This window comes from Papaver somniferum, chromosome 2, assembly GCF_003573695.1.
Source record: "Papaver somniferum cultivar HN1 chromosome 2, ASM357369v1, whole genome shotgun sequence".
NCBI classification, from domain to species: domain Eukaryota; kingdom Viridiplantae; phylum Streptophyta; class Magnoliopsida; order Ranunculales; family Papaveraceae; genus Papaver; species Papaver somniferum.
Window position 1 is genome coordinate 202,625,692 of NC_039359.1, and position 22,239 is coordinate 202,647,930.

The 22,239-nt window shown below is 37.9% G+C and overlaps 3 protein-coding genes across 4 annotated transcripts; 2 read left to right on the forward strand and 1 right to left on the reverse strand.

Moving 5' to 3' along the window:
* The first annotated feature begins 1,895 nt into the window (after positions 1-1,895).
* On the forward strand, positions 1,896-5,065 carry LOC113350255. The gene is made up of 4 exons (XM_026594370.1): positions 1,896-3,187; positions 3,609-3,778; positions 4,258-4,452; positions 4,575-5,065. The coding sequence occupies exons 1-4, from the start codon at positions 1,906-1,908 to the stop codon at positions 4,695-4,697; spliced, it is 1,770 nt and encodes a 589-aa protein (XP_026450155.1). The 5' UTR covers positions 1,896-1,905; the 3' UTR covers positions 4,698-5,065.
* A 189-nt stretch (positions 5,066-5,254) lies between these two features.
* Positions 5,255-13,658, forward strand: LOC113350254. The gene is made up of 27 exons (XM_026594369.1): positions 5,255-5,502; positions 5,614-5,886; positions 6,345-6,470; positions 6,603-6,749; positions 7,051-7,357; positions 7,450-7,696; positions 8,306-8,427; positions 8,512-8,603; positions 8,793-8,985; positions 9,120-9,177; positions 9,550-9,701; positions 9,832-9,902; positions 9,998-10,171; positions 10,276-10,344; positions 10,484-10,588; positions 10,683-10,772; positions 11,039-11,114; positions 11,206-11,302; positions 11,393-11,462; positions 11,575-11,754; positions 11,887-12,009; positions 12,094-12,177; positions 12,338-12,522; positions 12,623-12,761; positions 12,839-12,898; positions 12,992-13,078; positions 13,189-13,658. The coding sequence occupies exons 1-27, from the start codon at positions 5,401-5,403 to the stop codon at positions 13,300-13,302; spliced, it is 3,543 nt and encodes a 1,180-aa protein (XP_026450154.1). The 5' UTR covers positions 5,255-5,400; the 3' UTR covers positions 13,303-13,658.
* A 398-nt stretch (positions 13,659-14,056) lies between these two features.
* On the reverse strand, positions 14,057-19,080 carry LOC113350256. 2 transcript variants are annotated; one of them, XM_026594372.1, is made up of 2 exons: positions 18,854-19,080; positions 14,057-18,288 (listed from the first exon to the last, which is right to left on the reverse strand). In XM_026594372.1, the coding sequence occupies exon 2, from the start codon at positions 18,239-18,241 to the stop codon at positions 14,477-14,479; it is 3,765 nt and encodes a 1,254-aa protein (XP_026450157.1). In that variant the 5' UTR covers positions 18,242-18,288; positions 18,854-19,080; the 3' UTR covers positions 14,057-14,476. The 2 variants fall into 2 exon arrangements, with proteins under 2 accessions (XP_026450157.1, XP_026450156.1); XM_026594371.1 differs by having other exon boundaries at positions 14,057-18,315; positions 18,854-19,078.
* Positions 19,081-22,239: the final 3,159 nt, after the last annotated feature.

Sequence of the window (22,239 nt, forward strand, 5' to 3'; positions counted from 1 at the left end):
ATGCAAGCTAAGTATTGTTGTTCAACCACAAAACTTAGGTAGTGTTGACTTTCCAGCAATTGGAAATTTGCCACTTACTGGTCTTCCATCCCAACCTCCACCACAGACGGTCGAACCATGTACGTACCCTGACACTCAAATGGGGTCACATATTCCTCAGATATCTTGGGAAGTCCAGACTTTATCACCGACTGGAGATGTTATTACAATTCAACTTACTAGTGAAGGTATGCAGCAGAGCTATCCATACGATGGTGTGGATTCAACAAAAGAAGAGTATAAGACCGAGTTGAACAACTTTTCGCATTTTACCAGACGATTCCAAAATTTTCACTTGAGTCAGATGCATGCTTTGAGGGACAGTATGAGTTATGAATTGCCTGAGACTCCGTTAGGGTCAAGTTCTAAAATGCCCGGTGAAAGTAATACAAGAGTTCGTGCAAGTGGAAGTCGTGTAAGTGGAAGTCGTGCAAGTGGAAGTCGCGCAAGTGGAAGTCGTGGAGGTCGTAGAAGTCGTCATGACCCTACGATGGAAGAGACTATGGTGGAAGAAACTCAGCAAGCAAACTTGGAGATGGAGATGGATTTTCATTCTCCTATTGGTTTTATTCTTGAAGGTCCTGTACTTATTCCTAGTAGTGCAAACGTAAATTTGGATGCAATTACGCAATCCGTAATGTATACCCAAACAAGTTCAGCATTTCATCGATTTCAAGCACCTCCAATGGGTCCGATACCATTTCAAGGTTATGACTCACCTGATGCTACTCAACCACCATCTCAGAGTCAGAATAATGAGTTTTCACAAGATCCAACAGGCTTAGGGGAATATGTATTTGGTGGTAATCGTTAGTTTGAGAGTTTTTCTTAGTTGTTATTTCGTGGTTTGTTTAAATCGTTAATGTAATTGCACTTTTGTTTGATAAATAATAATCTTCATTTAAAGTTTTCTACATAAGTTATAATTAAGAACTTAGAATTGATAAGCTAGATTAAATTGGGGCAACACTTTTAAGATTTCATAACAACTTGCATATCAGAACTTCTCTCCGTTGTCACGCAGCCACTTTGCACGACATCTTTGATCAATCTCCACCAGGGTTTCACCACTTCTCATGTTTAGAGCCTCTTCCCTTATCATACCAATATACTTGTTAACATTCCTGGAAATTATGGAGAACCGAGCACCCAACCCCAACGAATTCCGATTGTAGAGGTTCGTTGTTTCTTCTTCAAATTTCATTAAAACGCGTTCCCAAAATGGAATTAGCCGTAATGCGCCATCAACGATTGGATGATTAGTGTAGAAAACATAATTCATGCAGATGCATTCATCTTCGAACGTGCTAAAATTGAGTTGTTGTGCAACTCTCCAACTATTTTCTCTTCTTAATTCATTTTCCACACTAGCTCGAAATGCAACTCTTTGATTTTCGGCCGCATGTTCTTCTTCTATGAACTGAGCCATAGACACGTCTTGAGCCATTGTAAAAACTACGAAAATAAGAAGAAGATGTGAGTTAAAATGTTAGAGGAATATGGTATTTATAGGGGAGAAAATTATGGCCGTTGGATCAGATTATACTCAACGGTGCAAACTAAACCGACGGTCTTATAAAACCCGGTAGGGGTGCAGTAAATGCCTAATGGTGTAAACTTGACCTGGCCTGGCTAAGTGGCAAATTTACCAGTTAGCCAGACCGATTTGCCTGTTTGCCCCCTCCATGGTGGGTGCTTAAATGGCAAACTCTTTGGTTTGCCACACCCATAGGACCCCTTAACTAACTGAACTAGCTGTCCGTTAAATGGAATATTTAACTACCTCGGTACACGTTAGCAAATTTAACAGATTAATAGTACTAAAAACACAAATACCAGAAAGCACACAGATTAAAACACCCAGCAATGGCCTGGGCGCACTGCTCTCTCCCTTCATTTCCACCCACCAGCACCACCGCCGCCGCCGCCGCCAACACCACCAGTAAAACCCTAATTCCTGCTTCATTCAAACTCACAAAGAGGAAAAACTACTTACGAATCAAATTACTAAAAACCATAACAAAACCTAATCATTCTCTTCCCCTACTACCTCAAGAGCAACCAGAAAGAAAAGAAGAAGAATTTAACAAAACCCTAGAAATCCAACATCAAGAAGAAGAGGATGAAACTGAAATCGAGGTTTCTTCCGATAAAAAAATTGAAAAGGGGGTTCCAGTTAATGAGCAAACGGAGCTCAATTCATATGAAATTCAGGTTTCTGAAGCTGGAGGAGGTATTGTTTCGAACAAATCAGTTGGGGAAATGGTTTTTTATTTTGTTGGCATGTTTGTTTTACAAACTCTATGTGCAGTTTGGATTTTTAGAGATAAAAATGTGAAAAAAGAATCTAATTTGGGAAATTCAAAGCCAGAAATTGTGAATGAGACCCAAAATGGAGCAATTGTACCTAATTTAACGGGTGTAAATGATGATTATAAGTTTCAAATGGAAGAGATTAGGGTTTTAGCAAGGGAGGTTAGGGAAAGTGAAGTGAAGAAGAAGTTGAGTGATAGTAATAAGTTGGGTTCTATTGGGACTGGTGGGGATGAAAATGGTAAGAGATTTGTGAAAGGCATTACCAATATTCGGAAAGAGGTTGATGGGAAATTAAGTAAATTAGAGAAGAGTCTTCGTTCTGTACGAGAGAAATCAACAACGGCGGCATTATCTGTTAATTATTTGAGTGAACAATCAAGCAAGGTTGAGGAGGATAAGAAAGAGTTTGAGAATTTGAATGGTAAAGGGGAAGATGAGAGAGTGGCATCTAAGAGGAAAAAGAAGTTCAGAAGCTATTACCCGAAGCTTGCTGATGGTGAAAATCAACCTAAAGGATTTCAGTATGGAAAAGATGCGTCGGAGAGTAATGGTAGTGAATTTTTTGATTCATCGGCTGAGAAAGTGCAAGATGGGGTTGAATCTTTAGATAGTGATTTAGAGCGGCGTAAGGATAGCCAGAAAGAAGATAGTCAGTCTTTAACTGCTGATGGTGCTCTAAAGAAGTCCATGCTGCAGGGAAATGGAGAAGTGGTAACAGAATTGTCTGGTAAGGAAGCAGGTTCTTTGCAATCTGTCGAGAGGAAGCTTGGACAAGGAGAGAGTCCGAAAAGGGGTACGGGGATGAAAAGTGAAAATGGCAAGCCAAGGTCTGGTGAGGTTCTTATAACTTATATATTTGTTCTAAATGCATAGTTGCATTCATTTAAAATTCTCCATAAAATTCTCTAGTGGTCAATTATTCTCCTAAGACATGATCCATGTACATTGTATGCTTTCTTACATGTTTCTATCCTTAAATATGATCATGAAAACCCGAGTTTGACGTATTTGAGCGGGTAATGCATCTTGTATGAATCAGTATAGCTGAGAGAACCATGTTAAAGGCCGATGTTTCTTCTTTATCTTTCTTTTGAACCGCCTATCTTAAGTTAAGAACTTTCTCCTTTAGGTATTATTATTTGGTACTTGAACTGTCTGATCCCTTAGAATCACTGACTAGAATTAGTAATGTTTTCTATTATATTTTAGCGGAGTTCTTACTTTTCAACTATATATATATATTTTATTTTTAGGTTCCGTCAAAGAAGCTACTCATGAAGTAGAAAAATCAAGAGAATTGAAGAAAAGTACTTCTCGAAGCATGACAAAAGAAGTTGAGCACAACCTGAGGATCAATAATCTTAGAGAAAACCCAGGGCTAAAGAAGAATGATTTCTGGTGGATGAAGCTTCCTTATGTCTTTGTATGTGCATCTATCCAGGGCTCTTTATTTGACTTGAATTTTTGGTCATTATTCACTGCACCAGTTTCATGCCTAAATATATCGGTGTTTGACATCTGCATTTCTTAAAATGATGGATTAGCTCTTCCTTATTAACTATGTAAGCATGTAACAATGACATGGGAACAAGTGTTGGTGTACTATACCAATACGAGTTCTTCAGCACGTCCGCTTATAAACAGTACATAGGGGGACACGGTGCACTATAGGTAGTGTCAGTGCATAGGGGGACATGGGCATAGCTGCTGCGTCCAAAGCCTATTTTGTCTTAAAAAGCTCGATACAGGGAAATTTTGACGAACAAAGTATCTCAGCTACAGCCTTTTAATATCTTTATAAATATATCTCAACTCAATTTGGACGGTCAGCTTTTAATGTTTCAAATGTTTGAATCATAATGCCAAATTATAACCATTTGCTCTGGTATTATTCTGTTTCAGGCTATTCTCTTGCGTAGGGGTCCAGATAAAGGAGCAGCAAAAGGTTTATATTCTTTGAAAATGGATGAGAGCTCTCCGTCTTGTACTGTTGGTTTTGAGGATCGCCGCGATGCCACTAACTTTACTTATATACTGGAGTCGTTTTTTGATGATTTGGGCAGTGTCAGTGCCGACGTTGTACCTCTTTCAATGGAGGTAAGTATACAAACTCACTATTGATCTTGTAACGTTTGGACTGCCTGTAGTAACGTTTTTCCTTCCTGTGTAAGTTATTTGTTGCTGATGCGAGCTTTGATATACGAAAAATACTGTTTCAGGAAGTTAAGGAAGCCGTAAAGTCGAGCATGAAGTTAATTGTAGTGAGGAAGGGGCAACTTCATCTTTATGCTGGTCAACCACTCGGAGATGTTGAGACGGCTTTGCGCTCTGGCATGAATTAAAAACAGTGCACCAAATCGAAAAAACTTCAGTAAATAGATTGACAAGATCAACGAACCAAGTTCCGTTGTACCACCGACCCGTATAATCCTTGAAAGCTTAATATGTAAATTTCCGGAAAATTGGAAGATATTTGAGCTCAGCTTTTTGTAGTAACAACTATACTTCCAAGTTCCAACCATTTTTGACAAGAAACCTGACAGAGAAGAAGAAAACCTACTTAAACATTTGTATTTTAGTGGTGTTGCTTTCAGCAAGATTGTGTTGTACATCAAGCTGGTTTTGGTAGTATTAAATTAGTTGTCGTGGATTTAAGATTTTTGTTGTACATCTGAGAATTGTATCAATAAAATTTGTTTTTTAAGTTGTCTGCTCAAACATTTTATACCTAATTTGTATACAATTGCCATGCTAAAAATTCTCAGTAGTTATATCCGGCATGTTTAGATTTCTGTGAAAAAATCTGACGTGGCCGACAAAAATTTAACACAACAACCTCTATTTAGCCGGTAGGTGAACTCGCAAACTGTAATTCCTGCTCCCTAATCGGTGAGAACCGAACCGGGTAAAACTATTTAAAGTACACTCCGAATACAAAAAGTTGCCTATTAAAACCCCCAAAACCCCTTCTTTCTTTTAATTCTTTTTTTACCTTTTTCTTAAATTCCTCAGTTCTCTGCGAGTAAAATCAGATCAAAACGAGCCATGGTAGAAACTAGAAGCAAATCATCATCAAAACGCTCTTTTCCATCTAGTAATACTAGTACCTCTGGAGATGCTTCTCCTTCACTTTCAAAACGACCGAAGGTACTTCTTTTTTCTCATTCTTGACATGGGTTTTGCTTTTTCAATTCTGGGTTTCGTTTTTTTTCTTTTTTTATGAATTCTTGATATTGTAATTTTGATGATAAATCCTAGATGGACGAAGCACTGGAGGAGGCTTCATCACCAAATAAAGTTGATGATTCCGGGTCCCTACCCGCTGTTGCTAAAACCCTTGGTTCATCTCAAGATGACCAAGAAGAAGTGGGTGCGAATCCTTTACAAGAATCTCATACTACACAGAAATGTAACACTGATGTGGTTGATGATGATAGAGACAAGGTCTTGCCTTTATCTACAGAGAAAACCGCGCCAAATAAAGCTTCATCAAAGCTTCCATGGGGAAGGCTTATCTCTCAATACTGTCAAGTGAGTCTTTCTTTCCGTGGATGGTTCTCTAAAATTTTGTTTAGACCTATTTTTCTGTGTATTGCATGTTTCAATACCTCAGGTGAGACGGTGGTGTGAACTCTGAAGTTTTAAGTCTTGATTAAACATTCAATGTATGGATTCATGTAGAACTAAGGGGATTGGGCAGACATGGGTCGCAAGAGATTCAGTATATGAGCAAGTGATCTTCCTTTTATGGTAGTTGGTAGTTTTGCAAAATGCATCATACAACCAATTAGCCGGCAACCAAATAGATAAACTAAAATTATTACTTCGGTGTGCAGCATCTTCTTTTTATACCAGAATTCAGTGGTCATTTCTTTTTATGTCTCTTGTTTGTTGTTCTATTTCGCTATTGAATATTTGAATCACTTGAAGAAAAGAGCATCTCTCAGTGTAGCTCAATTGGGGCATGATGAATGTTTTTCTTCTCCCAGAATCCCAGCCTTCACATTCAAGAGTCTCCATTTAGTGTTGGTCAAAACCGATATTGCGGCTTATGGTTGAAAGATCCATGTGTTGATCCGGTTCTGTGTACGCTGAAACGCATCACAAACGTAGAGGTATGCCAGATATCTTCTATTCGTTTGCTGCCGATTAACTCTCTGAGCTGGAAATAAATTCCACTAACAATGTATGCACCTTCAAATCACTCCAAGGCATTGCTTAAGTTAATGATCCTTTTTGTTAAGCAGAAAAAAGGTTCAGATACTGTTCTGCTAGAAGTATTGGGGGTCCAAGGTACGGTCCAAGTGAATGGAAAGATTTATCGTAAAGATACCAGTGTAGTGCTGCAGGAAGGGGATGAATTGGTTTTTAGTTCATCTGGTAAACATGCTTATGTATCCTTGTGAATAGATATTCCTCAGTTTAGGAGATACTAATGCAGTTTTATTTAAATATTATTATGAACTTGTAGTGCTATACTAAGCAACTGACTATAGTTCTAGAACAGATATTTTCTTGTCAAGATACCTGCATATTCCTTAACATTCAGGCAGATTTTCCAGCAACTGGCAACTAATAAATATTATTATGGCAGATTTATTATGAACTTGTAGTGCTATACTAAGCAACTGACTATGGTTCTAGAACAGATATTTTCTTGTCAAGATACCTGCATATTCCTTAACATTCAGGCAGATTTTCCAGCAACTGGCAACTAATAATTCTGGAAGTCAAAGTGTTCCAGCTAAAGGAAGAAACTTTGGAGCAAGGTCTGTAGACTCCGGAGCTGCTACACAACAAGGATTAGTATTAACATGGTTATCAAATCTAGCCTCGCCACATCTCCCATCACCTCCACAGAGTGATGCAGATGCACAACGAGGTAACGGAAGGCCTAGTTCGGACTCTGAAGTATCGGGCTCACTGACTCCTGATTTTGGTGACAATTGCCGCATTAAGAAATGTAGTTCTTCAGGTGACAAGCGAGCTGGTGTTTCGGCAGGTAGGAAAGCTACTGTAGCCCCATCTGTTGAATTTCCCATCTTTGACACTATGATTTTGATAAGTTTTGCTTGAATGCTTATTTTGATGTAGGTATTGGAAACATTAGCAAGTCTTCTCATGAACTTAAACCAGACATTAGGGTGCTTGATAGACAATCTATTTCTGCAGGAATGGGCAAAAACTTAGTACGAGCTCTTGGTGAGCAAAAGAACAGCACAGAAAACAAAACAGTTCCATCAGCAGCTCTGCGCCAATCATTAAAGGATAGTTTACGACAAGGGATTCTTTGCTCTGATGATATCGAGGTTTCTTTTGACAGTTTTCCTTACTATCTGAGGTAAACCTTTTTCCAATTGGTTGTCCCTGACTTCTGTTTGCAGTATTTAAGTTGTCTGAGCTTGCTAAGTGTTGTGCTTGTTGTCAGCTTTTCACCATCCTTTATTAGCTTATGCTCAGTGGGAGCTCCATTCATTTTTTAAATTTGGCCCTGTTTATGACAATGCTAGTTTTCAATTTCTATTTTTGCTATCTTAAGATGACTTAAGCAATCAAATTGTTGTTGGTTGTTACTGAGTAACACAAGATGCATGATTGTTGTAACATCTTAAGTCCCATGCTCTCCTTTAGATTCTACTAGTAATGGTTACATTATATAATTGTCTTTACGTACTGATAATTTAGTTACAAGTGTTGCATTCCCTGCCCACTTAAAGGTGCTAGGTTCCATGATTGTTGTGAATTTAGGCATGCCAATGCATATTAGAAACTATTATCTAATTCCAATTCCATCGGTTGGCAAGCTCCTACGGGTCCCTCATATAGGCATATGAGTTCTTTCATCCCTTTTCTTTTCTTTGCTGATTGGACCTTCTGCTAACACCCACTTTGTTCTCTTGCTATATAAAGATCACTGTTGTACTTGTATCTAATTATTTTCCTATTGCAGCGAAAACACGAAGAATGTTTTAATTGCAACAGCACATATGCATTTCAAGTGTAGCAACTTTTTAGAGTACTCCTCGGGTCTACCTACTATTAGCTCACGAATATTATTATCCGGTCCAGCAGGTATCATTGTGCTATTTTCTGTTTGCTTAATGGTCTTTTTCTGGTGGTATGCGTCATATGATTACATTAAGTCCTATTTCACAGGTTCTGAGATCTATCAGGAGAACCTCATAAAGGCTTTAGCTAAACACTTCGGCACCAGATTGCTTATTGTTGATTCTCTCCTGTTACCTGGTGTAAGTATACAGACCCATCGGTGTTCAAAATTGGTCGGTGGCAAAATTTTAGTTATTAAATACTTGTTGTACATCATTATTTCAAGTTATCCTTGATTCCCTAGCGATCATTTAAGACAAGGGAGTTCACCCTGGAAGTAGGAACAATATGAAAACCGTATTTATTTATTTTTGGTCATTCGATTGCAGGATACTTTGCCAGAGGACTCGAAATCAAGCAAAAAAGGGCCGCCTACGTTAGAAACATCAGGAGTTCTTAGAAGAGTTGTAAAATCATATGCTTTATATTTAAAGAAACCAGCTTCACCTGCACTTGGATCTCACAATCTTGGGAAACAGGAGTCATCTAACATATTATCTGAGAATAACAAATTCAAAATAGGTATACTTTTTCTCCCTTCACTCAATTATGAATTATATCCAAGTGTATCTTTTCTATTACGAATACAGTATAGTTGTTCTTGAAGTTCGCTTCTTTCAGTTTCTTAGCTGCATGAATGTTTACGGAACTTGCAGGTGATAGAGTAAAGTATCTGGGTTTACCGGGATCTTGTTCGCCCTATCTTCCGTCAAGGTATATCTAATCTTTGCCTCTTACTCACCTATAATCCTCTATGAGATTACACTTAGTCAGTTAAAGCTGTTTATGCTCTAAGTGTTGCACTTGTGATCCAGCAGAATCTGAAGGCATAACTTTGGAAGTTTGTGATGTACAGGACTGTTATATTTGATCACTGTATTTTATTTTATTTTGGACTGTTATGCCATAGCTTTCTGGTGCGGGCATTTGTTTCCGCCAAATATCATATTAATCACAAATTTTGATGCAATTAACATGTATTATTGACAGAGTATTATTCACGATTGTATAATTATACTGTGAACGAGTAACTGCATGTTTTTTTGATGTTCAATGTGAACCTCATATCAATATACTTAATCTCAGGGGGGCAGCTAATGGTTACCGAGGCAAAGTAATCATTCCTTATGCTCAAGAAAGTGGATCCTATAAAGTTGGCGTTAGGTTTGATAGAATAATTCAAGGAGGTAACGATCTTGCGGGACTTTGTGATGCTGACCATGGTTTCTATTGCTGCGGTAACTCCTTTGCCACCTCACGCTTTTCTTCTCTTTTAAAATAGATATCATGTCTCCTTCATTCTGTTTAAATGCTATTTTCTTTCTGAGCATCACTAATTATTGAGGGTAATCTATTCGATATGTGCAGCTAATTTACTTTGTTTGGACAATTCCAGAAGCGATGATCTTGACAAACTTGTCATTGATGAACTGTTTGAGGTGAATATATGTGTTAGCTGCATTGATTACTGGACTAGGGAAACTTTGGCAGGAAATTCTGTCTGTTTTGTTCTATAACTATTTCAATATCGTAGATTGTTTGTAGTGAAAGTAAAAGTGCTGGATTGATTCTGTTTCTCAAAGATATCGAGAAATCTTTGGGCGTCAATTCTGAGGCATATACAGTTTTGAAACACAAGCTCGAAAATCTGCCTGACAAGGTAATCGTGATTGGGTCCCATACCCAGATGAACAATACTGCGCAGAAGGTGAAAAATAACAACCATCTCATAGTTGTTTTTCTTTTTCTTGTAAAGCTGTAATTTGATTTTAATTGTGTAGAATTCTGTTATGATTTGGAATGTGATTGCAGTCACATTCGGGCAGTTCTATGTTCTCCTCCAAACTAGGACAAACGTCTCTACTCGACCTTGCTTTTCCGGTATTTTCCCTTGTTATACCTGTTTTACTCAGGGGTATTGATAAGTTGATTAAGTAATTCCAGTAATAGGCACTTGGTTGAGTCCTAAGGGCTGTTTTTGACATAAGACATTATGTATGCATTTTGTCACATCATTCAGGATAACTTCGGGGTTGGACTTAATGGGAGAAGCAAAGTGATTACAGAGACCGCGATGCAACTCACCAGACTTTTTTCAAATAAAGTGACGATACAACTACCACAGGTTTGCACTATCTGCCTTATACTGGAATATGTTACTTATTTTGATTTTTCTATGCTCTTCGGAATAAGGCTCTGTTCTATCCGGACTCTGGCAGGATGAAGATCTGCTTTTGGATTTGAAACAACAGTTAGACCATGATGTTGAAACTCTCACGGCAAACTCAAATATTGCCACCATACGCTCAGTAAGTTATTTTGATAAATTATTATTGCTGATCTCAAGCTATCCGTGGCACTGAAACTCTCACTATGAACTCTATTATTACCAGCGAACAATCAGTGAGAGAGGTTAATGATTTAAATGTTCAGTGAGAGAGTTTGATGATTTAACTGTTTATTTCCATAGTTCCTGTTGGGCCAAGTTGGACATTCTCTGTTATGCTTTGAAAACAAAATCACCTTTTGCTCTACTAAACTAAACGCTAAGGTCAATCTAAAAAATTGTTTTCAGGTTCTTGGGCGGAGTGGACTGGAATGCCCAGACCTTGAAAAAATATGCATAAAAAATATAACTCATACAACTGAAAGTAAGTATATTGATCCACCTAATAATTCACTGTTCTTCGTAGTCCACTTGGCTGTTTTTGTTTTAATGTGCCAGCTGGTGGATTTGGACAGGTGTTAAGAAGATAGTTGGTTGGACGCTAACTCATAGCCTAATGAATAATTCAAAAGCTTCTGCCAGCGGAGATAAGTTTTTGGTTTCCACTGAAAGGTTGTTCTATATTTTATTATCTCTATAGTACCATGTGGGAAGAAAATTGATGAACCTCTTTTAAAATTCTTGTTGTTGCAAATTGTGCAGTATCAATTACGGGATGAGCCTTCTTGAGAGCACTCAAAATAAATCCAGTAGTACGAAGAAATCACTCAAGGTGAAATTGCTGTCACCTAGAATTTTAGTCTGGTCCTCTTTTTTTTTTTTGTATCTCCTCAGCATTATATTTTTGGTGTAAAATGGTTCTTTGTTCACATTGGAGTTTTCAGGATGTGGTCACCAAAAACGAGTTTGAGAAGAAACTTCTGGCTGATGTGATCCCCCCGGCTGATACCGGAATATCTTTTGACGACATTGGAGCGTTAGAAACTGTAAAGGGCACACTGAAGGAATTAGTAATGCTTCCTTTGCAGAGACCAGAACTATTCAGCAAGGGCCAACTTACAAAGGTGAATCCCTTCCCATAGTGAACAGTCTGATGTGTTGTAGTCTCTATACAGTTCATTTGTCGGGATGTTATATTTTCAAAAAGATGATATGTCAATATATGGTTACTTAATAGAGTCCATTTGTGTTTGCAGCCGTGCAAGGGAATTCTGCTTTTTGGTCCTCCGGGCACTGGGAAAACAATGCTTGCAAAAGCTGTTGCTACTGAGGCAGGTGCAAACTTTATAAACATATCAATGTCGAGCATTGCATCAAAGGTAAATTCTTCATTTCTAGGCTGTGACTTTTCTCCATTCCTTTGTTGTGGGTTTTTTTAATCTTCAACTCAATCTGCTTTGCAGTGGTTTGGTGAGGGAGAAAAGTATGTAAAAGCAGCATTTTCACTTGCAAGTAAAATTGCACCCAGCGTTTTATTTGTGGATGAGGTTAGTTACATCTTTAACATTTGGATCATCTGTGAGGAGCTTTACATTCAGCGTTCCTAATAAATCGATAAACTCTTAGGTTTACAGGGGTGAGAAGTTTATGGCTTTCCAGCTTATCAATATTTGGTAGTTTTTTTTTCTCACAGCTCTCTTATTGCAGGTTGATAGTATGTTAGGAAGACGTGAAAATCCAGGAGAACATCAAGCTATGCGGAAAATGAAGAACGAATTTATGCTAAATTGGGATGGTCTACGTACAAAGGACAAAGAGCGGGTGTTGGTACTTGCTGCCACCAATAGACCATTTGATCTCGATGAAGCTGTCATAAGGAGGCTTCCTCGAAGGTAAGCCTTTGAAGCATTACTTGTATTCTTACCAACTAGTTCATCATTGTAGATGTTTTCTTTCTCATCAACTTTTGTTATGTTACAATATTTCTTGCAGATTAATGGTGAATTTACCAGATTCTCCAAACAGAGAAAAGATTCTCAAAGTTATTTTGGCGAAAGAAGAGATGGCACCTGATGTAAATTTGAAAGTTGTTGCAAATATGACAGATGGATATTCAGGAAGCGACTTAAAGGTTTGCTTTGTAAACAACAGTTGTCTAGCTCCTTTTTTTTGGTATTCGGATTTTTCTAATCAATCTTTTGGTCTCAGAATCTATGTGTAACAGCTGCATATTGTCCTATAAGAGAAATTTTGGAGAAGGAAAAAGAGGTAAAATGTCATATTTCAGAATCTGAATCGAGTATATCAATAGCCTGCCTGAGGATTTAAAGTTTTTATGTATTTTTACTTAAATAATTCCAGGAGAAAGGTTCCGTGCTGCTAGAGAATACATCATTACCTGATATTCGTCCTCTAAACATGGCGGATCTGAAATTTGCTCACGATCAGGTATTCTGTTGAAAGCATTCTAATCCTATCTGAGTCGATTAAAGACTTGTTTGTTTTAAGACAATAGTCTGACCGAGAATTCTTTTTTTTTTTTTTTTTGCTTTCTGCAGGTGGGTGCGAGTGTTTCATCAGAATCGCGGAATATGAATGAACTTCTCCAGTGGAATGATCTTTATGGAGAAGGCGGATCAAGGAAAAAGAGATCGCTGAGCTACTTCGTGTAATTCTGATGAAGATAGGATGGATGATTCTTTTATTTCTTAAAAAAAGAAATGTACAGCTATAGTTACTCTTGGCATCTGCCAGTCATTTTACTTCTCAGTAACCGCACAAGATAGCAAAAAAGGAGTGATGACCGCGGAACCGTATAGTGATTTTGATGGGGTATACTACAGTTGCAGGTTTTTGCCACCCTTGTATAGTCATGTCGGGGTGTGCTTTTGGCATTCTTTTTTGCAATCCAAATATAATAAAGTAAATAGCCAATTCTCCTTCTCCTTTCTTGTCTGTATAAACAATCCCTTGTAATAAGCATAATTATAGTAAAATTTACATCACTGTTTTTTCTTTCTGTTTGCTCTCTCGCCTTCTTCTCTATTTGCACTTACTTTTCAGATTGCCAGAAAATGCACATCAGTGAAAACATTGCCTAAACTGGAAACTAGTGGTCCAAGATACTAGGCAAAATAGTGAATGGCATCCTATCCAGGATAAAGGCCATCCAAATCAAATACCTGGCATCTTACGCAACGCTTACAAAAGATGCATCAAAATAAATGACAAATCCCATTCACAAAGATGAAGAAGCAATTTCATGAAGGTTGTAAGTGCAACCGTCTATCCAGGTTTGATACTGGTACCAAATACTAGTCTAGATAGCATTTGTGTGTCTGCTTTATGGCTAGTAATGTTGACTTCTGGGTTCTGAAGCCTCTTTTGTTTTTCTGAATCAACCATTCATGGAACATGAGCAAGAAATGATAATCTCAATGAAAGAAAGATACCAATACTATCACAAGAAGTCATAACAAAAAAGTGGCATAGTTTGTTGAACTACATTTACATCTCTGTAAAGTGCATTACTGCTTATGTATATACATTATCCCAAATGGAAAAAAAAGTTGACACCGTTACAAAGTCTACGGTATGTACACGTGTCAGTTTTACTAATCTAAGAAGCTCCTTCTCATAAGAAGGAAGCACAATTAGATATCTTCCAACTCTACTCGTCATGAGCTGCACATCGATGCATTCGTGGCAAGTGTCAGAGCAACAGATATGGATGGTGGAACTTGCTCCATCCAATTTATGTATTGATTAATCAACTAGAAAAGGCTCCACACCATAAAGAAAAGAAAAAAAGATGAAGAAAGAACAATAAATTTGACCTTGGAACCTTCAGTTTGAGGAAAGCAAGCAACGTGGCGCGGAATCAGAATCAAGTACCCAAGATCCTCGCAAGCTACCATACTTGTCATCGTTCAATCGAAAAGCAGGAACTTGATGAGAAAATCGAAGCAATTCGCATCGTGGTATAGCCATATGAAAGAGATGTCCTGCTTTTAATTTAGGCATGAAAACTGACTCCATGCAAGAGGAGAACTTTTGTAGAACCAACACGATCATCCAGTGAACTTGCTCTTCTACAACTACAACCATGTCATACTCACATTTCTGCAAATCCAAAGATGACATACTGGGACTAAAGTTTCTGTATAATGCCCACACCTCGTCTTTCCTTGGGAAGATCTCAAACTTGTTTTCCGTAGCATTAGAAACTCCTGTTAAGTGATGAGAGAAATAAGTCGTATCATCAAAAGTGTGAGTTTCACCAGTTTCAAACATGCCACAGCTTAAAGGCATATTCTCATCATTACATCGGATCAAACCTTCTGGTGGAGCACAAGATTGAAGCCAATTTACTTCCACCTTGAAATCAGGGAATACTTCAACAGTTTTCACCCGAACATAATACTTGGGTAAACCATCCAAGTCGCAATACACTGCCCATACCTGACCAGGATGAAACTTTTCATGGGTTTTATCATCCCTAAAGTCATACAGTTGTCCTTCAGGAATTCCTTCAGGGTTCAGTTGAAAAGATGATGGTAATCCAAGCTTCAAGTTAGAATTTTCTGCTTCAGTTACAATGTCTGTATTAGTGACCACACCATCACTACCAATCTCATTCATAACAGTCCGACATAAATTAAGTGGATTGCCGTTGCCAAAAGTGGAACCACTACTTCCAACCCGTTTCAGAACACTTCGCTTCTTCTTATTACACCATCTTTTTGGTGTGATTGGAAGCAAACTCCCATATCTTGAGTTTCCTGCGTCCCGGCTATTCCTGTTAAGAGGATTCGTTTTTCTTTTCTTTCGTGCACAAGGACTATCCTCTTTTGGAGACGCAAAACTATCATTAGTTACAGCCTCAACATTTTTAGTGTTCACTTGCACATCTTCAGACTCAAAAATCACTTCCAGGTTACTAGGCAGAGAAGCAGGGTCGAGTTCGAAATAACCTTCAGGAACGTCTTCTCTTTCTTTACCAGTCGTTCTAAATGAAGGAACTTTATGTGAAAATTTCATCCGTTCATCTGGAGTAATTTGAATGAAATTCATACTGTTGCATAAGGTTCTCATGAACAAGCTTACAAAACCTTTGATCTTAACCAAGTAAGCAACTTTAACGCCTAATTCCTCACTATAATCTGAAAGGATTTCTACATATTCATACCTGATATTTCTAGTATTTATAGGATCAGAACTCCGTTTAATATCATCCACGTTCTTGAAGAGAGCCCAAGTTTCACCTTTTCTCGGATATATCCTGTAAGAATCTGTACCCATGCCTAGTTCCCATTCAACCCTATGAGAAAATGCAGCACGATCATCGACTATTAATGTTATATCGTGTTCGAACTTGCCACAAGTGATAGGCAAATCTTCATGGATCCAATCAACCTCATCTGCTTCTTCTAGATCAGCTTTTAAGGTAGTGATCTCCACCATGAAACCAGGTGAATAAACTTTCTCGATACGAGCGTACCCTCTAGGCATGCCGTCTATACGATCATAAGAGGCCCATACCTGACCTACTGCAAAGCAATCTTCTTTCCTATCCAAATCAAAGTCATTAAAATCCGAATCCACAAATTCAAGGAATTCTTGATCCAAAATGTCTTTTGGGCCAACAATTGATTCAGATTCATTAGCAGCTTCACGCCCCTTACTCTCATCAGCTATGGAGTCTTCAACAGGGAAATTTTCTCGCATATCCAGCTCCCAACACTCCTGCAATCCTGTCATTGTCCGCCGTCGAACAGGAATTTTATGTGAAAATTTATGCAATTCAACCCTTGGTATCTCCGCAAGTATGTCATTTCCTGATCTTTTCTTGGGTTTGTAAACAGTTTTCGTACTCGCAATGACTGTTTTCAAAACTAAGACTTTAATCATTTCCATGTTGTCTTCTAGAACTTCAACAATGTCAACATCACTTATAGTAGACGAGTTAGACCACGGCCATTTGGATGTATCACTTCTACACAATGCCCATACCTCCCCTTTCCTAGGATAGATCTCCAACTTGTTCTCCACCTGCTGTGAAACACTGGAAATCTTCTCCCCATAAGCAGAAGTTTCTTTACAATGCTTCTTCTTAGAGCACCCGTTTGATAACCTTGGAGACCCTTTCACATCATGGTTTTTCCTCTTCTTTCGCTTAAGTAGCCTTCCTCCAGCTGCAGGAGATTTGGAAGAATTATTGATTTCACCAAGTGCTTTCTCATCTGCATGAACACAACTCTCTTCAACATTACTAGAAGGAATAGTATGATCTGGACCCATGGCTTCAGCATCTGACACATCACAGCTTTTGGCGTGACCTGAACCACAAGGAGTTATCCCAAAAGGATGATCTGCATATTCTTCAAGGCATCCGTTTAATAACCTTGGAGACCCATATCTAATTTCTGAATTCCCTTCGTCTAGGAAACTCTTTTCATCAGGGTTGGCTCTCTTCTTGAAGAAAAAGGGATTTTCCTCTTCCAAAGATCCAAGAGAAACAGGACTATCAGGATCAACAATATCAGAATTCAAGTTCAAATTTACAGGATTGGAAGTCTCTTCAAAGTAAGTAGGCAGTGAAGCAGGATCCAGACCGATCTCCTTGATGTTTGAGCTATCTGAACCACTTGAAGTCAGCTCCAAAAGATGGCTAGCATTTTCTTCACTCATCTTCTCCTCATAGCACCCATTTGATAAGCTTGGAGACCCACTTCCACATTTAAAATTCTCTCCTTGCATAGTACAACTTACACCAGAGGTTTTCCTGATGTTCGCCATATGTGATTCGTCCTCAATTAAAGGTATACCATCTTTGGCATCAATACATTCAATGGGCACATTCAGATCAAGATCGCGAATCTCTTCTATGCAAGTAGGCACAGAAGCAGGATCGAGTTCAAAATAACCAGCAGGAACGTCTTCTCTTTCTCTACCAGTTGTTCTATGAGAAGGAGCGCGGTGTGAAAACCTGAGAATCTCATTTGGTGGTATCTGCAAGGATACATTTCCACCATTACATGTTGCTGGCTTGAACAAGCTTACAAATCCTTCGATCTTAACCAAATATGAAACCAAAACACCTGATTCCTCCGAATAATCTGACAACACTTCCACAAATTTATACTGAAAGTCCTTATGCTTCTCCGGTTCGAGGCTCCATTTTATATTCCAGTTGTCGAAGACAGCCCAAGTTTCGCCCTTTCTAGGATATATCCTATAGGGAGCATAATTATAGCCTTTTTCCCACTCAAGTCTATGAGAAAAAATTTCAAGGTCTTCGGATTTGTCACTCCTGTCTCGAATGAACTTACCACAAGCAACAGGCAATTCCGCTTCAGTCCAATCTTTTACGCCTTCGTCAGGATCCGGCTCTAACCAAGTCATCCGAACTTTAAAACCAGGTGAAAAAACTTCCCTGATCCTGGCATATCTTCTAGGCATTCCATCTATCTCATCATAAATAGCCCACATTTGATCAATTTCAAAGCATTCTTTTTTCTTATCCTTGAAGAAATCATAAAATTCTGGGTCCGGAACGTCATACTCGTATATTTGTTCATCCTCCTCCTTAACTTCTTCATTACCCACCATTCTGCTTTCGCTGAGGCGCTATCTCCACACTACTGAATCCCAGAATTCTGTCCCGCAATCCGATAAAGACCACTCTTTTAGACAGCAAAACAACAACCAAAAAAAACTAATCAAAACAAAAACCCTAAATCTTCAAAGAAATTGGAATATGCCAAAACGAAATCAATCACATAAACCCCTAAAACCCTCTTTGCAAAACTCACTAAAATGCAAGAGTATCTTTTTTCAGAAATCTTTTCCTTTTTCGCCCCATTAATCCAATTTCCAAAAAAAGAAAGATTTTAAAAAAAATTTCTTTCGATCAAATTAATGCATTTCCAATAAAAAGTAAAAACAAGGAAAATCTTTCTTTCATAAAAAAAGGGACAGAATCTAAGTCTATTAATGGAAATATAAACTGAGAAATTTCAAAAGCAAATCCTAGAATGATCTACAAGTGAAAAAAAGAATGCAAACAAAAAAAAGGTAAAAACTTACTAAAGATGAATTAGTGGTTTTGGCTACTGTTTATATATAATGAGAAGAAAAGAAAACCTTCTAAACAATAATTCACAAGAAACAAAAAGTACCAACAAAGATTCAGAAATCTTAGAGAGACAGAGATAAACTTACTCGTTTAGATTTGGAAGTGCACTCTAGAGACAGAGAGAGATGAAGAACTGTTTCTGTTTCTGTTTTGCTTTTTCCATTGGGGATGGAAAAAACTGACACCTATTAAAGGTATACCCCACCATAAATCCCGAAAATAGCGCGGCGTTACTAACTGCAGCCAACGTCTCTTCCGGGGGAAAACGTATTCATCTTATTAACTCCTCGCGTAAGAGGAGCTTTATGTTTATACGTAGTACTGGTCCTCGGGTTGCGAGGGTATCGGGTTAGAGATTGTGCGTTCAAGGTAGCTCCGGTTAGGATTGAACCTTCGATTTACATCCAATTTTTTCGGAAACTGTCGATGATAGCTGTGATTGATGAAAATGTAGGGTAGCTGCAAAGATATTCTGATGCTAAAATAAGAGAGAGCTTTAAGCATGTGAATTGTGGAGAAAGGAATTTAAATTGTGTATCTTTTGAGTTTGGTTTCATTTTATAAGCAAAAACCAAATCTAGCTATAGTTATCCAAAATAACAATCTAAATTTGTGGTTATCCCTTAATATTTGCATCTATCCTACAAGATTCATGTTAATTTTCTCCATATGTATGCTTATCTTGAAAGATCTCTGTTTATAATCTCAAGATTTGAATCTATCTTAAAAAATCCATATATATCCCTACATATTTGTGTCTATTTTTGAAGATCCTTATCTATCTTTCTAATATTTATATCTATAGCTACTGGGGAAGGTATTCGCTCGTTCGTCCCAGGTAAAGCTATAGCTACTGCTGTCTCACGAAAACACACTAAATACATGGACAAGTGTGTTTCACATGGATATGGTTTCGGGGTCCTAGCTTTCTCTAATTTAGAGGAACTTGGTGAGGACACTTTATGTTTTTTCAAGCGTCTGAAGAACTGTTTGGTTAGTAATGACGCAAGTAGTGGTTTTGGTAGTTTTATTTTTCATAGATTAGGCATAGCTATTCAAAAAGGTGTTGGAGCCCAGCTTGTTGCTAGGATGCCAACAAAAAGCTTTGTGTAATCTTTATTGCAATACTCTTTATCCAATAATAAAATATTTATATTTATATCTATCTTGGAATTTTTTTTGTTTATCTTTCCAAGATATGTATGTTCTTGGGAGATCTTTGTCTATCTCTCAAGATTTATGTCTATCTTGGCTTCTAAAATAAACCCGATTGCGCTTCTATCAGTGGGATTTTTTTATAAACTGAATGGAATTCCAAAATAAGCCAAATGGGGTTCTATGTTAAGACAGATTGAGCTTTCATATTAAGCCGGGTGAAACAGGATTCCATATTAAGTCACGAGGGTTTCTATAATAAACCAGATTGGGCTTCCATATTAACCCAAGTGGATTTCCATTATAAACCAAACGGGATTTTATATTAAGCCAAATGGGTTTCCATAATAAATCGGATTGGACTTCCATATTAAGCCAAGTGGATTTTCATTATAAACCAAATAAGCTTCCATATTAAGCCATGCGGGTTTCCATACTAAACAGAATGGGCTTCCATATTAATTCGGATGGGCTTCTATATTAAGCCAAGTGAGTTCTTATAATAAACTGAATGAGCTTCCATATTATACCAAGTGGGTTTCCATAATAAACCAGATTTGGATTTCACAATAAGCGAGAGTTGGTTTCCATAAAAAACCATATGAGTTTTTCTTATTTTTGTTTTGATCGTCAATAATATGACTTCCTTAATATATATAAGACATATTGTTGTTGATGGGCTCGAGCGTACGGGCTGAGACTCCTCGAACGAGCAAATTTCCTAAACCTTTTTCAAACAGATGCACTGCACGGGAGTGCTTTGAGTTTGACAAATCAATCTGTAGGATTCGGGCTTAAACCAAGACAATGGTCGTTCCAGAGTCAATTCGGTCACAAAGAGGGATGAGGGTCGATCTGTAGGAGGGAAGTTGAGAAGTGTGTGTGAGATCAATGTTGATCGAGGATTGTGTATGTGTTGAAGGTTTTTGCAAGTTTGTGAACTATTGAGTTCTGATGAGATAAGTTCTGATCGATTGAGTGATAATTTCTTGTGGATCAAAATTGTTGTTCGAAAAGTTGTTCACCCCAATAGTGGATTCGAAAACTTATTTATATTGCAAGAACAGTAGACACATTGATCCCAGTAAGTGTCACAGTAGCTGGAGTGAAAGAGTTGGAAAGTGGGAAATCGTGGTTAAACCAGTTACATGTCGTGCGGAGACCTGGTTGATTTTCCATCCACTACTTTGATAACTCCCTCAACTGCTTGCACGACTACTCACATTTCTCATCGTGGGTGTACACACGTGCCATAGGCCTCCAGACCAAAACCCTAGTTAATATCCCTCCATGTGACGTGATTGATGTCTCATGAATGTGGAGTCCGCAAGGCAGACATGTATTTAATTAGTCAGTTGTTGACTTGACTAGACGATGAATCTTATCCTTGATGATTCGAGCATAATGAATGAATATGGTATGCTCTGAGACTCATGGATTGATCGTAAGGTGTTTGCTGAGACAAAATAATGGAAAGGCGTTGAGTTTTGATGAATTGTAATATATCATTTTACCAGTTGAGGTAATAATTATATTTCGATAATTTGGATCGAGCGTCCATGCGATTTCTAAATTAAGGATTTATTTTGATATATATGTTTGAGTATTCGACGGGAAATCAAAGATATTATTGAATTATGCAGAATGCTCATTTTTGATCTAATATATCATGAATGATCGAATGACAAAGTGGAAATCAGAAATATCGGATGGTCGTCCGTTCGAACCATGTTTCTCAGTCGAGCAAAAATGTTGGTGGCAAGACCAAACATTGAATTAGAATATTGATTATTAGATCAATAGAATTCTCGGATATTGATAGTTGAATCAACATGAGGAATATTGCTCGGTCGAGTAAGTTGGAAGTCAATGAGTTTTGAACCCAGTTGATCGTGTATTTTGCTAGCTTAAGCAATTGAGTGTTGATAGATGAGCAAAATGAATATTGCTCGATTCATGGATTATTAGTAGCGAGACTGAATAAAATAGTAATTAAAAATACTGATAGTTGAACCGAATATTGTGTAATTAATTAGGATGTCTATTGATGGATCAACATAAAATTATTAGTGTTTAAACTTTCTCAGAATTATAATCTGCGGAGCTTTGAAACCCTAATTTTGATCGATTGTTGATCAATTGATGATTATTGAAAATCAACCAATGAGTGAGAGAGGGACCGAATACATGGGATGACGGGCCGACCATGTAGCGCCCAGGTGCTCGAATGAGCGTGCACCAAAGTCGTTTGTAGACCAGCTGATGAAAGGATGATCAAATGCTCGTTTAATCATTATTAGAATAGTGGTCGTATGAG